At 36.5% G+C, this 15264-nt stretch overlaps 1 protein-coding gene across 1 annotated transcript in view; it reads right to left on the bottom strand.

Moving 5' to 3' along the window:
* Positions 1-12536, bottom strand: part of LOC123649020 (protein ZNF738-like) — a 130785-nt gene extending 118249 nt beyond the window's left edge. The window contains exons 1-3 of the mRNA XM_045566969.1: positions 12498-12536; positions 11303-11429; positions 10371-10466 (exon numbers count right to left, since the gene is read on the bottom strand). Coding sequence (XP_045422925.1) covers positions 10371-10466; positions 11303-11429; positions 12498-12536 — 262 coding nt within the window. The remainder of the gene's footprint in view (positions 1-10370; positions 10467-11302; positions 11430-12497) is intronic.
* Positions 12537-15264: the final 2728 nt, after the last annotated feature.

Genomic DNA, 15264 nt, shown 5'->3' with positions numbered 1-15264 from the left:
ACTCCACCTCAAGGGAAAAAAAGAACCACACATACTTTAGGTCAAAATGCACATGGGAAACAAATATTGATACTACAAAATAATAAAAAGAGTAAATTTACCAGTAATCTGTAATAGTAAAATATGTGTGTATGTATAAAAACTGATACATAGGCTACACATATGTGCTTTATAACATATATATATATTACATGTATATATAACACCAGGGATTCCAAATATATGAAACAAATACTGGCAGAAGTGAAGAAGTAAATGCACATCAACATGGTCATTGTTTACTTTAAGACGCCAATTTCAGTAATGAATAAAATAATCAGATAGAAGACCAGTAAGAAAATAGAAAACTTGAACAATATTATACACCAATTAGACCTAAAAGGAAGACATAAAACAGAAAAAAAAAAAAAAGGTGAACAGGAGATAGAATCACAAAATCTTGACAGTGCGAGACAAACAATAGAGAATAAAGCGTGAGACGGCTGCGCCTGCCTGGCCAGTGAATCAACTGGGATCAGACCCACAGAACGTCTTGCGTCCCGACTGACCTCCACACCGACTCAGACAGGGACCTGCCTGAAGTCTGGGCAAAATCACAACAGAAGACGTCGGGCTTTGTGGAGAAAAGATAATAGCGAGAAGCATCTTGAACTCCCCGAGCTCTGTGCCAGGACTGCACTGGGCCGAAGAGGGACTGGTCTGGACTACCGCTGGAGGCAGTTAGGAGACAAGTAAATTGCCTCTACCACTCAACGGGTCCAGATCAACAGAGGTGAACACTAAATAGAGAACTCTAACCTGGAAACCACCACGTGCTAACAGGCCCGCTCAGGGTGGATCAAAAAGAGCAACAGCTCCTGCTGGACAGGTGTGAGATTGTGGGAGGGTGACATAAAAGAAACAAGGGGGCATCCTGATGACTCAGCCTCCCGACCTGGCACCTGCCAACCCCTGAACAGTCACCCCTAGTGCTAGTGCTCTGAGGGTGGGCGGTCGCCATTTTGGGGGTCCACACCCAAGACCCTGTGGTGTGATACAGTGTTGGGCAGCCTCCTTTCCCCAGCCCAGGGATTCTCGTGACAAGCTCCACCCTTACACCGCCTACAGACAACTAGCCAGACCCATTTTGATATGTGAACTCTGAGTGCTTCCCTAGTCGTGGGAAGCTAACTATTTCATTCCCTACAGGTGCTGCTGGGGCATGGGAGGCTAATGTCTGCAGGACTTCCATGAGCTGGGGCGCTGGGAGGACTGGGGCACCCTCAACTCCCCCTAGCCAGCATCTTTGTGCCAAAAGTGGCAGGCTCCACCCCTGGAGCTAGGGTGAGACAAGAAAAGCCACTTTCCCTCTGTGACCAGTGTGAATCCACAGGGCCTTGGTGCAGATCAACACTTGACAGCACAGTAACTTTGCTCCTCATACCAGTTTAGGTCATTCAGTAAGATCATAACACTGGGGCTGGTTTTCTGTCTCTGCTCAGCTGTGAACAGTGGGGTCTGTGGTCAGGGAAAAAAGTCCTGGCAAGAGGCCAAAACAGCCTCCCAAATGTGGTAGAAGAACCCTGAACAACATATTAGCGGCTCCCCCTAGTGGCAGATCAAGGAACCATAGAAGCACACACATCCAGGGTGGTAGGCAGCAGCTGCCATCTGCCTTGCTCCCACAGCATCTACTGGAACAGCGTTAACACAGGGTGTGTTACTTTCCAAACGAAAACTGAAAGGTTGGAAGCAATGAAATATCCTGATGGGAAGGACACAGCGAAACGACTCTGGAAGTATGAAGAATCAAGCAAAAGGCACACCCCCAAAGAGGAACACCAGCTCTCTAGCAATGGACATTAACCAAATTTAGAACACTAAAATGACAGAATTTCAAACATGGATTGTAAGAAAACTCAACGATATGCAAGAAAAAATGGCTAACCAACACAAAGAAACCACAAAAGATATCCAGGACTTGGAAGAAAAATTCACTAAAGAAACTGAAATATTAAAGAAAAATCAAACTGAACGGCTGGAAATAAAGGATTTATTCAGGGAACTACAAAACACAGTGGAAATGCCTTGCCTACACCTGACCGGAGCCAACCGTCCTCCATGCAGCCAGCATCCCGTGAGACACACCATGCACCAACAGAGGGGATATGAGCAGAGAGATGGTGGCCACACTCAGGCTGGGGCTGCTGCTTCTGGCACTGCTCCTACCCATGCAGACTTATTCAAATCAAACAAGCGTTTTAACAGTTGCAAATAAGTCCTTCCAGAGTACCTCAGCTCACCCAAATCCAACCAATGCCACCACCAAGGCAGTTGGCAGTGCCCTGAAGTTGACAGCCAGTCTCCTCATGGTCTCACTCTCTCTTCTACATCTCTACTGTTGAGAGACTCAAGCCAAGAAACATCTATACTTCCCCATCTTCTAATCACAATCAAAATGGCATCTAGAAGTCTAATGTGGCAAGGAAAAAACAGGTCTTCATAGAATCTACTTATTAACACATGGCCAGGTGCGGTGGCTCATTCCTATAATCCTAGCACTCTGGAAGGCCGAGGCAGGAGGATCGCTTGAGGTCAGGAGTTCAAGACCAGCCTGAGCAAGACCGAGACCCAGTCTCTACTAATAATAGAAAGAAATTAGCTGGACAACTAAAAATATATAGAAAAAATTAGCCAGGCATGGTGGCACATGCCTGTAGTCCTAGGTACTTGGGAGGCTGAGGAAGAAGAATTGCTTGAGCCCAGGAGTTTGAGGTTGCTGTGAGCTAGGCTGACGCCATGGCACTCTAGCCCGGGCAACAAAGTAAAACTCTGTCTCAAAAAAAAAAACAACACAAAATGTTGAAAATCCCAAATCGATTGGTTTGAAGCACATGTGAAGAGTTTGACCAGATGATAGATGCCAGTATTAACACTGTTACAGTTTCATATACAAGAGGAAGAGTGGCAACATCCAAAATTAGCTAAGACATGATTTCCTTGAATGTGGCTTAAAAAATATGGACACTGAAAACTACCTTGACTAGATTATGTCTTGTCTAGAAATAAAGGATATGATGTGGAATGGAGATTCAGTTTTCATTTGGTTCATTAGTTTCATAAGGCCATAAAAACAGGTAATATAAAAAGCTTCCACGATTCTATTTATATGTACATTAGAAGGAACTTCCAGGTGTTACTATAAATCCTCAATGTATTGTTTCAGCAGTACTAATTTAATGCCGATATACTCTAGCTAAAGTTTTACATTGTTAACCTATAACTCATTAACACCTAAGTGCACATATAGGAACAACATTTATCGGGTGTTGGGCAGATGGGAGGGGGGAGGAGGGGCTGGGTATATACATACATAATGAGTGTGATTCGTACTGTCTAGGGGATGGACACGCTTGAAACTCTGACTGCGGTTGGGAGGAGAAGGGGCAGGGGCAATATACGTAATCTAAACATTTGTACCCCTATAATATGCTGAAATTAAAAAAAAATCCCAATCCTACTTTTTTTTTCAAACATATAGAAAAATTCTAAAATTCATTTAGGAACTATGACTAACCAAATACCCTTTAAAAAGAATAACAAAGGATAATATACTTCCTGATATAAAGATGTATTAAAATGTACAGAAAAAAATCAATGTGATTAAACATAAAGATAAATAGATCACGGAACAGAATAGAGAGACCCAAAAGAAATTGTTATGTATATTATCAAACAATATTCCACAAAGCATCCATGACAACACAATGGAGAAAGGACAGTCCCTTCAACAAATAGTGTTGACAACATAATATCCACATAAAAAAATTGAAGATGGACCAATCCCTTGCACCATATACAAAAAATATTTTAAATGGACTAAATATATAACAGAAGAAATATAACTAATTAAACTCTTAGAAGACTACATAGGAAAAAAGATCATGACATTAATTTTGGATACGACATCAAATATATAAGCAAACCATAGATCAAGCAACCATAGAAGCGCACACATCCAGGCTGGTAGGCAGCAACTGTGATCTGCCTCGCTCCTACAGCATCTACTGGAACAGAGCCTCCACAGAACACTGGACTATCAAATTTCAGAATCTCTGCATATCAAAGGAAATATTTACTGAAGTGAATATGCCTCCTAAGAAATCGGTGAAAATATTTGTAAATCGTATATATAACAGAAGTTAACATTCAGAATATAAAAACAACTCCTAAAATTCAACAACAACAAGCAAATACCTCAATTAAAAAATGAGCAAAGGATTGAATTGATATTTTCCAAAGAAGATATATAAGTGTCCAACAAGCATTTGAATGGATACTCAAAATTACTAAATAAAATCACAATGAAATATTGCTGGGGATAAATGATGCAAACACTGTAAAAAATGTATGATGGTTCCTCAAAAAATTAAAAATAAAAATTAGCATATGAAACAGCAATCCCACTTCTGGGTAACTATCAAAAATATGCAATGCAGAACCTGGAAGAAATATGTGTGTACCCATGCTCCTTACAGCATTATTCACAGAAGCCAAAAGGTCTAAGTAACCCAGATATCCCTAAACTGACGAACAGATTTAAAAATGGCATACACAGACAATAGAATATCATTCAGCCTTAAAAATGAAAATCTTAGCCCATGTGTGGTGGTTCTTGCCTGTAATCTTAGCACTTTGGGAGGCCAAGTCAGGAGAATTGCTTGAGGCCAGTAGTTCAAGACCAGCCTGAGGAAAATAGCAAGTCACTATCTCTAAAAAAAGTAGAAAAATTAGCTGGGCATGGTGTTGTCTGCCTGTAGTCCCCGCTACTGTGGAGACTTAGGCAGTACTGTGGAACTGGGCCACTTAAGTTCAGGTGTTTGAGGTTGCAGTGAGCCATGATGACACCACTGCACTGTACCCCAGGCAACTGAGTGAGACCCTATCTCCTGTCTTGAAAATAAAAAAAAAAGAAGAAAATCTTGCAAAATTCTATGATAAAGACAAACCCTGACAATATGTTAACTGAAATATTAATAAATCTGTAACTATTTGACAGATACTCTATGATTACACTTAATGTACTGTATCTTAAGTACTCAAATGCATAGAAACAAAGTAGAATGAGGGCATAAAATGAGCAGTTGTTAATAGATATTGAGTTTTAGTTTTGCAACATGTGATAGTTCTAGTGGTCTTCTGCCTAACAGTGAAAAGATACTTACTACTAATGAAATGCACACTTAAAAAAAGATTTAAGATGGTAAATTTTACATTATCTGTTGTTTTCCACAATTATTTTTAACAAAGACAACTAAAATAGTTATAAATCTTCTCAAAAATTACCTTCAAATCAAAGGAGTGTTTCCCTCTCACAAAGATAATATAGATTCATCAATAAATACATGGTAAAATTTAAGCATATCTTCATGACTACTCACCTAGACAGGACAAAACAACCTTTGAAAATCACCCAGAAAAAGAAATATACAAGATAAGTCATATATAAAGTTGGGGTATATTTATAGAAGCAAACATAGGTAATTTTTAATAGACATGGATGATTCATATTTTAATTAAACCACACATTGACTTAAAGTGTTGAAATTCATCCAAAGTTTTAATGCAAAGGTGAAATAAAAAACACAACAGAAACTGATGACAAGGAACATACCCTAAAAAAGAAACACAGTAATATGGAATTGCAAAACCAGAATAAGAGAAATGTTTAGATATAAAATCCTGTACACAACATTGCTGTACCATTAAAAAAAAAATTTCTAGATAACTACAATGTTCAACTGTGACTGTGAACCGATGTAGAACAGGCATTTTTAATCATTAGTATGCAGTGGATGGCAGTAAAATTTCATAGAAATGTATTACAATCATTAATAAAAGGCTCTTATCAGAAAATTTTAATAAATAACCATTTAAAAACACTAAAGATAATTTTTTATTTTATTATTCCTATATTGATGCTATTTTTACAAAAACTGACAAAGCTGTAACTCAGCCTTTGGAAGCAAAGAGAAGCTTGTATTTGAAAATAAGGAAAAACATGAATTTTGTGAAATATGATGAGATTAATTGCTATGTAAAATAAACAGTTGGGGAAAACTATATTATAATTTTGATACAGGTTGAGCAAAGTGGATGACAATTCTAATGACTCCTTTTTGCCTGTAGTAAACTCAAATTTTCAAGTAAATCTTTTAGTAAATACGGGATGTCTACTAATTATCTAATTTAGTTCTTGCATAATATAAAATTCTAGCATATTGTTTGAAATTTTTGAATCTACAATTACAGAAAATTTAATGTAGAACAAAATAGAAAGTGAAAATATACAGAAGAGTGTGAAATCAGCAAGATGGCAGAACAGGAAGTCCCCTGCTTGTTTATCTCCCTACAGCAACAAAACATTTGGCAACCACCTGTGACAAAAGTGCCTTTATGACAGCCCAACATAGAGGCTTATACTTGTATTCTCAGCTACTAAGAGGCTGACGTGAGAGGGTCACATTAGTCCAGCAGATTGAGATAAACCTGGGTGATGTAGCGAAAGCCCATCTAAAAATGTGCTTTTATGAGAGGTTTGGCATCCAAAGAGGAGGTTGTAAAACCCTGCTTTAAGCCCTAGACCGAGGAGGGTTATTTTAAGACAGCAGACCTTAATTCATGTGGCAAAATTGAGGGCTCCTTGTCTTAGCTAGAGATCAGGAAATGGCTCACTTAACCTTTCCCACTGAAAATTATGAAGTAACTATGTAGGCAACTGGTCCTGCCCATTCAGAGACCTCAGGAGAGATGTCGATTTTTGGTCACAGAGATAGGCCTGCAGACCTTAATCCTATGCTCTCTGAAGCAGTTCTGTGACTCAGTGCCATCCCTCTCAGCCACAGTCCTTGGCCAGTCCTGCTCACCTAAGGACCCATGCAGTGACCCAGGGAAGACCCCGCATATATTCAGTGGGATCCACACTCATTTACACATTGACCCACCCTATGGAGACCTGACTGCAGATCAAAGTCATGAAGGCAATCAATCCAGTCTGCTCATGAATAAGAAAGGATTCACAATTACCCAAGCCCCTGGTAAGAAGCCCACAGTAAAGGCAGACCTCACTGTACACCCTGCAGCAGAACTGTGACCAGGCTACAACCCCTCTTATCTGTAAACCCAAAGGAGATCCCATCATCCTCGGTGCCCAAGAAGGGACGATCTCTACCTGCTGGAACTGGCTTATAAGCTGGAAAAGGTGTTTGCTCCTTCAATGCACAGACACCAATCCAAGGTTATATTATGCCCATTCTTAATGCTTCTATTTTAACATGGTATTGGAAACCCTAGGCAGAACCATTAGGCAATAAAATGAAAGAAAAAAAAAAGGCTGCCCAAATAGAATAGAAAGAAGTAAAAATGTCACTGTTTGTAGATGACATGATCTTACATATAGAACACCATCAAACATCAAAAATTGTTTTAACCAGTCACTCAGTAAGTGGGCAAAATATTAAATTAACATACAGATATCAGTGCTTCCATACATTAACAAACTAATGAAAAAGAAAAAAATCTCACTTATAAAAGCATCAAAACATTAAATTTTTAGCAATAAATTTAACCAAGGAGGTAAAAAAGCTTTATGCTGAAAAATATAAGATATTGAAGAGAGAAACAAAAGATACAAATAAATGTAAAAATATCCCAAGTTTATGGAATGAAAGAATAAATACTGTTAAACTACTACATTATTCAAAGTGATCTATAGATTCAATTATGTCTCTATCAAGATTCCATAGATTCAATGAACTATCTAAAAATTCCAATGGCATTTTTTTAGAAAAATAAAAAAAACCCACAATCCTAAAATTTTTATGAAATTTCAACAGACTTTGAATAACCAAAGTAATCTTGAGGAAGAACAAAGTTAAGAGCACGATACTTTCTGATTTCAAATAATATTCTGAAACTATAGTAGTAAAACAGAATGTTATGTACATTAAAAGTGAAATAAGAGCCAATAGAACAGAATAGAGAGCCCCAGAATAGACTCATGCATACAAAGTCAACTAATCTTTGACACACAAACTAGAATATACAATGCAGAAAGTATAGTCTCTTCAATAATTTGTGCTAGGAAAACTGGATGTACACAAGCAAAAGAATAAAATTAGACCATTTTTCTTATACAATTCACCAGAATTAAATCAAATTAAAGACTTCTGTAAGACATGAACTCTTAAAAATCTTACAAGAAAACATTTGCCAAATCTTCATATTGATGTCAGTAATGAATTTTTGGGATATGACACTAAAAGTGTGAAAACAAAAGCAAATATAAGTAAGTTAGACTGCATTAAACTAAAAAGCTTCTGCAGAACAAATAATAAAATAAGAATACTTATAGGACAGGAGAACAGATTTGCAAACCATATATCTTATAAGGGGTTGATATCCAAATTATATTAGAAACTCATACAAATCAATGGCAATAATAATAATAATGAATATAATAACTGAATAAAAGATAGGCATAATACTGAATAGATATTTCCCAATAAAGACATACAAAAGGCCTATAGGTATGCACAAAGGTGATCAACATAACCAGTCATCAGAGAATTACAAATCAAATTCATGATGACGTATCTAAGTATATACTTGTTAGGATAGCTAATATCAAAAAAACACAAATTTTGACAGGAATGTGAACAAAAAGAAATCCTGTTGCTTGAGCCCAGGAGTTTGAGGTTGCACTCTAGCCAGGGTGACAGAGTGGGACGCTGCCTCAAAAAAAAAAAAGGAAATCCTGACATTGCTGATGAGTTGTAAATTGCTAGATTCATTATGCAAACAATTATGGAGGTTCTTAAAAAAAACTAGCATACAACTCAGCAATCCCACTTCTGTGTATATAACCAAAAGAAATAAAATTGGTATCTCAAATAAATATATGCACTCCCATATTCAGTACAGCATTATTCACAATTGCCAAGATATGAAACAATCTAAATGTTTGTGATTGCTGAATGCACAAAATATAGTATATATACACAATAGAATATTATCAGTCATAAATATTATCATTGAACTATTTTTACATCATAGATGGATGTAGAGGACATTATGCTAACTGAAACAAGCCAAGGACAGAAAGACAAATATTGCATAATCTTCCTTATATGGGAAATCTAAAAGGTTGCACACATAGAAGCAGAAAGTAAAAAGGTGGTTTCCAGGGTCTGAGGTGGGGAAATATGGCAGGATGTTGTTCAAAAGTTACAAACATTCAGTTATAAGAAGAATAAAGTTTTGTGGATATAATGTACAGGTTTTTGACTATAGCTAATAATGTTTTTATCTTAAAAGCTGCTATGACAGTAGACTTAAGTATTCTCATAACTAGAAAAACATAATTGAGAAGTGTTAGATATGTTTATTAACTTGATTGTATCAATCATTTCACAATGTATACATATATCGAGTCATTACTTTGTATATAATTATATAGTTATACATTTATTTATGAAGAAAGTACATGTCACACACACAAACATACATACATATACACGCATATGAATGACACAGTCCCAGTAAGCTTCATATGTAACAAGAGAAAATTATAAAATGATAGTTATAAAAAAATAAAGTAAAAAGTGGAAGTTTTACATGCCAAACAATGTTCTACGCTTCCCAATGGCATAGCATACTTCAGAAATGTAGGGGGTAGATATCTTGAACTATATTAAAATTGAGACGTTTGGGCATAAAGAGCTTAAATTATTAATCACATTTCACATAGAAACATAATATTGAAGTAAAATAACATCATATTTTATTGTATTTAGGAAGATACTTAGTGCCCTGATAATGGTACTGCGTATGAATTTCTGTAGAATCACATTTAATACTTCCATAGAACAGGAAACCATAAAGCAGAAAACATAACAACCTCTGCTTCCAGTGTTCCAGGGATTTCTCAACCAAAATGCCAATATCACCACTACACTCACTCATTTCAGATATGCAAAAAGGGAAATTAAAAAGTGATTTAACATAGAGTTTCTGAAAAAAACACATAGATATTCCGATGTCCTGAAAAACAATGGAAGAGCAGTCACATCCTACAGTCCCTGATAAACCATGGATAAGACTTTGGTTTCCACTATAACCTCAAAGAAAGATCACTGAAGGGAAAGTGAAGTCCTTAGATAACTTAAGAACAAGAGACATGCCCATGTGTGAGACTAAGAGAAAGAAACCTAGGCTTCTCAGAAATGATTTTCATTAGAGCAGAGTTTCCCAAACCATATTTTAAGGTCTGGCTTCCTCCTTTACCTTTGGACCTCTCACCTGTGTAATCTGCTTCATTTGCTCCCACTTACCTCGGCGTTCTGTTACTGCCCCATGTCTCTTCATATTCCAAAGCTCTTTTCTTTGCTCCAGACAAATTATCAGGTTTGGCTTAGAGACAGCAAGACCTGTTTTATTAGAAAAAAGTAATAGGATTCTTGCTGGAATTCTCCAATTACCAACCTAGTACTGTGCTCAGTAGAGAAGAGAGAATGTTATGGAAGATTTTAGAAAATTAAACAGAAAGTATCATTTCCTGATAGAAACTTGAGAACATTTAGGAAGTATTTACAACTTCTGGACCCTTAGATCTATTACCCAGTCCCAGTGAATTAAAAATTCATGGTGGAGGCCAGGCTCCATGGCTCACACCTGTAATCCTAGCATTCTGGGAGGCCAAGGCGGGAAGATTGTTGGAGCTCAGGAATTTGAGCCCAGCCTAAGCAAGAGAAAGACTCTGTCTCATTAGAAACAAATTAGTTGGACGACTAAAAATATGTAGAAAAAATTAGCCAGGCAGAGAGGTACATGCCTGTACTCCCAGCTATGTGGGACAATGAGGCACAAGGATTGCTTGAGCCCAGGAATTTGAGGTTGCTGTGAGCTAGGTTGACACCATGGAACTCTAGCCTGGGCAAAAGTGAGATTGTGTCTCAAAAAAAAAAATTGATGGTGGAAATGGGATTTTAAAGTGTGGATAATAATATCTTATGCCACTAAATTTCTGAAGTTACCACTAATCTAGAGTGAAGGATAGAGATCAGCTCAAGAAAGGGTAAGATTAATGTCGACATAAAACATCCTGAAGATTTTTTTTCTCTACTAACAAATCCCCAAGTTTTAATCAGAAACACGAACATGAAACTCATTCACATAAAGCAGAAAATCCCAGAAAACATTCTAGAAAGGAAGGATATGAAATTCTTAGTGTGGAATAAAAATTGTTTATTGAAGTCATACTCACCCAGGGAGAACAGGTTTCTGTAGTTCTGTAACATCACATCCCTATACAAATTCTGCTGAGCAGCATGCAGGCACGCCCACTCTTCTGGGGAAAATTCTATCATGACATCCCTGAATGTCAACAGTCCCTGAAAGAAAAACACATATTTACAATGTAGCCATGGGAAAAGATCTTAATGTGACTTCAGGTGAAATGAAAGAGGAAAGATACGAGTTCTCACACATATGAGTGACAGTTATTATGTGAAAAGACAATTTTTAACACAGAAATACTCTCTAATGTAGTCTGTAACTCTGAAGAAAGAGGATGACATACGATCGACAAAAACCACTGTATATACTATAGTTTTCTGGAAGATACAATATAAAATACATTTCTGAGTGGTACATTTACATCATACAGGACTACTTGTATATATATTTCAGATAGAAAAGTTATGCTGAGTGAAGCGGTACCTCTCAAACTTTAGTGTGTACAACAATTAAATGGACATCTTCTTGAAATGCAGATTTTGATTCAGGAGATCTGGGGTGAAGCCAGAATTTCTAACAATCTGAACAGTGATGTACAAGCTCCTGAACCATGAGGAATGTCATTCAAACACCCAGTAAGAGGCAGATCCTAGATTTACCCCACTTCATCAGACCAAGAAAAGATGAAGCTTTCATTTTCCAAAACAAGCTATATGCAAAAGGAATCTAAAAAGAAAAAGAAGCTTTCAAATTAAATGTGATGGTTTAGGCATAGCAGTTAGTAAATCTGCACAAAGCACTTATTAATAATTAAGAGAAAAATAATTAACTCTACAATGAAAAAATCTGTCAGAGAGAACCTTAACCAACTGAATAAAATTCGCATCAACTATAATAGGAAAGTTCTGTTGATACACACAGGACACACCTAACTAAAAGCAAGTTAAATAAATGAAAATAACTATATATTTTTTGTTTTCTACTTAATTTTGTTGTATTTTTTAATTTTTTTATGTCAGCATATTACAAGGGTACAAATGTTTAGGTTATGTATATTGCCCTTGCCCCAACCTAGTCAGAGCTTCAAGCATGTCTATCCCCCAGAGGTGAGCATTGCACCCATTAGATGTGCATATACCCATCCCCTCTTCCCCCATCCCATCTGCCCGACAACTGATGAATGTTATTACTATACATGCACTTAAGTGTTGATTAGTTAATACCAATTTGATGGTGAATCCATTCGGTGCTTGATTTTCCATTCTTGGGATACTTCACTTAGTAAAATGGGTTCCAGCTCTATCCAGGATAATACAAGAGGTGCTACATCACCATTGTTTTTTGTGGCTGAATAGAACTCCATGATATACATATACCACATTTTAATAATCCACTCATGTATTGATGGGCACTTGGGTCGTTTCCACATCTTTGTGGTCTTCATTTCCATTTCCACGATGATTACAGATGTTGAGCACTTTTTCATATGTTTGTTGGGCATTGATGTATCTATCTTCTTTTTAAAAGTTTCTGTTCATATCCTTTGCCCATTTTTGATAGGGTTGTTTGATTTTTTCTTGCTGATTTTCTAGAGTTCTATATAGATTCTAGTTATCAGCTCTTTATTGAATATGTAACATGCGAATATTTTCTCCCATTCTGTAGGTTGTCTATTTGCTCTTGTGATAGTTTCCTTAGGCTGTGCACAAGCTTTCTAATTTGATCAGGTCCCATTTATTTATTTTTGTTGTTGCTATGATTGCTTTTAAGGTCCTTCTTCATAAATTCCTTGCCTAGGCCAATGTCTGTAAGAGTTTTTCCCACATTTTTTCCTATAATTCTTATAGTTTCATGCTTTAGGTTTAAGCCTATTATCCACTATGAGTTGATTTTTGTGAAAGGTGAAAGGTGCAGATCCTGTTTCCATCTTCTACACGTGGCTATCCAGTTTTCCCAGCACAATTTATTGAATAAGGATTCCTTTCCCCAGTGTATGTTTTTGTCTGCTTTGTCGAAGATTAGATGGCTATATGAGGATGGTTTTATATCTGGGTTCTCAGTTCTGTTCCATTGGTCTGTATCTCTGTTCTTGTGCCAGTATCATGCTATTTTAGCTACTATAGCCTTGTAGTATAGCTTCAAGTCTGGTAAATTGATGGCTCCCAATTTGTTCTTTTTGCTTAATATTGCCTTATATGGGGTCTTCTTTGGTTCTATACAAAAAGCATAGAATTATTTTTTGTAGATCTGTGAAAAATGATATAGGTATTTTAATAAGGATTGCATTGAATCTGTATATCATTTTTGGTAGTATAGACACTTTAACAATGTTGATTCTGCCAACCCATGAACACGGTATGGTTTTCCACCTGTTTATGTCCTATGCTATTTCCTTCCTCAGTGTTTCGTAGCCTTAGTTAAATATATTCCTAGGTATTTTATTTTCTTTGTTGCTATGGTGAAGAGTATTGAGTCTTTGATTTGGTTCTAAGTTTGACTGTTGGTTTATAGGAATGCTACTGATTTCTGTACATTGATTTTGTAACCTGAGACTTTGGTGAATTCGTTTATCAATTCCAGTAGTCTCATGGCAGAATCCTTGGGGGTTTCAAGACCTAAGATCATATTGTCAGAAAAGAGAGATAGTTTCACCTCTTCTGCCCCCATTTGGACCCCCTTGATTTCTTTCTCATGTCTGATTGTTCTGGTTAGGACTTTAAGCACTACGTTGAATAGAAGCGGTGATAAAGGGCAATCTTGTCTGTTTCCACTTCTAAGTGGCAATGCTTTCAATTTTTCCCTATTCAGTATGATGTTGGCTGTGGGTTTTTCATATATGGCTTACATCACTTTTAGGTAAGTCCTATCTATACCTACTTTGGTTAAGCGTTCTTATCATAAGAGGGTATGAATTTTGCTGAATGCTTTTTCTGCGTCTATTGAGGGGATGATATGGTCTTTATTTTTGCTTCTATTTATGTGGTGAATTACATTTATAGATTTGCATATGTTGAACTATCCCTGCATCTCTGGGATGAAGTTCACTTTGTCATCACGGATGATTCTTTTGATAAGTGCCTGAATACGGTTTCCTAGGATATTCTTGAGAATTTTTGCATGTAGATTCATAAGGGATATTGGTCTGTAGTTTTCTCTTTTTGTTGTGTCCTTTCCCAGTTTTGATATCAGGGTAATATTGGCCTCATAAAATGTCTTGGGGATGATTCCACCCTTCTCGATGTTGTGGAATAATCTCTGCAAGATAGGCACCAGTTCTTCTTTGTAGGTCTGGTAAAATGCGGGTATGAATCTGTCTTTTCAGGGACTTTTCTCTTTAGCAAGATTATTTATTGCCATTTCAATATAGGTAATTGACATTGGTCTCTTCAAGAATTCCATTTCTTCCTCCTTGAGCCTAAGGACGCTGTGTGTTTTCAAGAATTTGTCCATTTCCTCCACATTTTCTGGTGCAGGTGCATAGAGGGTTTTGCAGTGACTTTAAAGTGCAGTAGACTAATAGAACATGTTTAATGAAGTATACATATTCTATTTGTACCAGACATTCAAAATGACATAATTTCCAAGTTTTAGAAACTCATGCTAAACATATAAATAGAGAAAGCATCGAATGTGTTTTTATGATGTAGTATTACCTGACATAAAAACAGAATAAAGTCAGTAAAGACAACTTAAAGCTAACTGTGTCAAAATCAGTACTGAAGTACTAATAAAATAAGATTAAATTAAACACAGAATGTCAATGAAAATTCATATATTGTATATGTATATTTTATTGAAATGCAAATATACTTGAAGATGTAAAGTATGTTGTTATATTCAGTTCATTTAAGACATGAAGAAACTAATCATCGTTCATGATTGTGAAAACAGCATTTTCTAAACAGACATGTATTTTTATCTATATCTTTATCTATCTATGATCTGTTTATTACCTATGCATCCATCCATTCATAGGATGCCTAAGAAAGA

The sequence above is a fragment of the Lemur catta genome, chromosome 13 (assembly GCF_020740605.2).
Source record: "Lemur catta isolate mLemCat1 chromosome 13, mLemCat1.pri, whole genome shotgun sequence".
Lineage (NCBI taxonomy): Eukaryota > Metazoa > Chordata > Mammalia > Primates > Lemuridae > Lemur > Lemur catta.
This window is presented reverse-complemented; position numbering and strand designations above follow the sequence as displayed.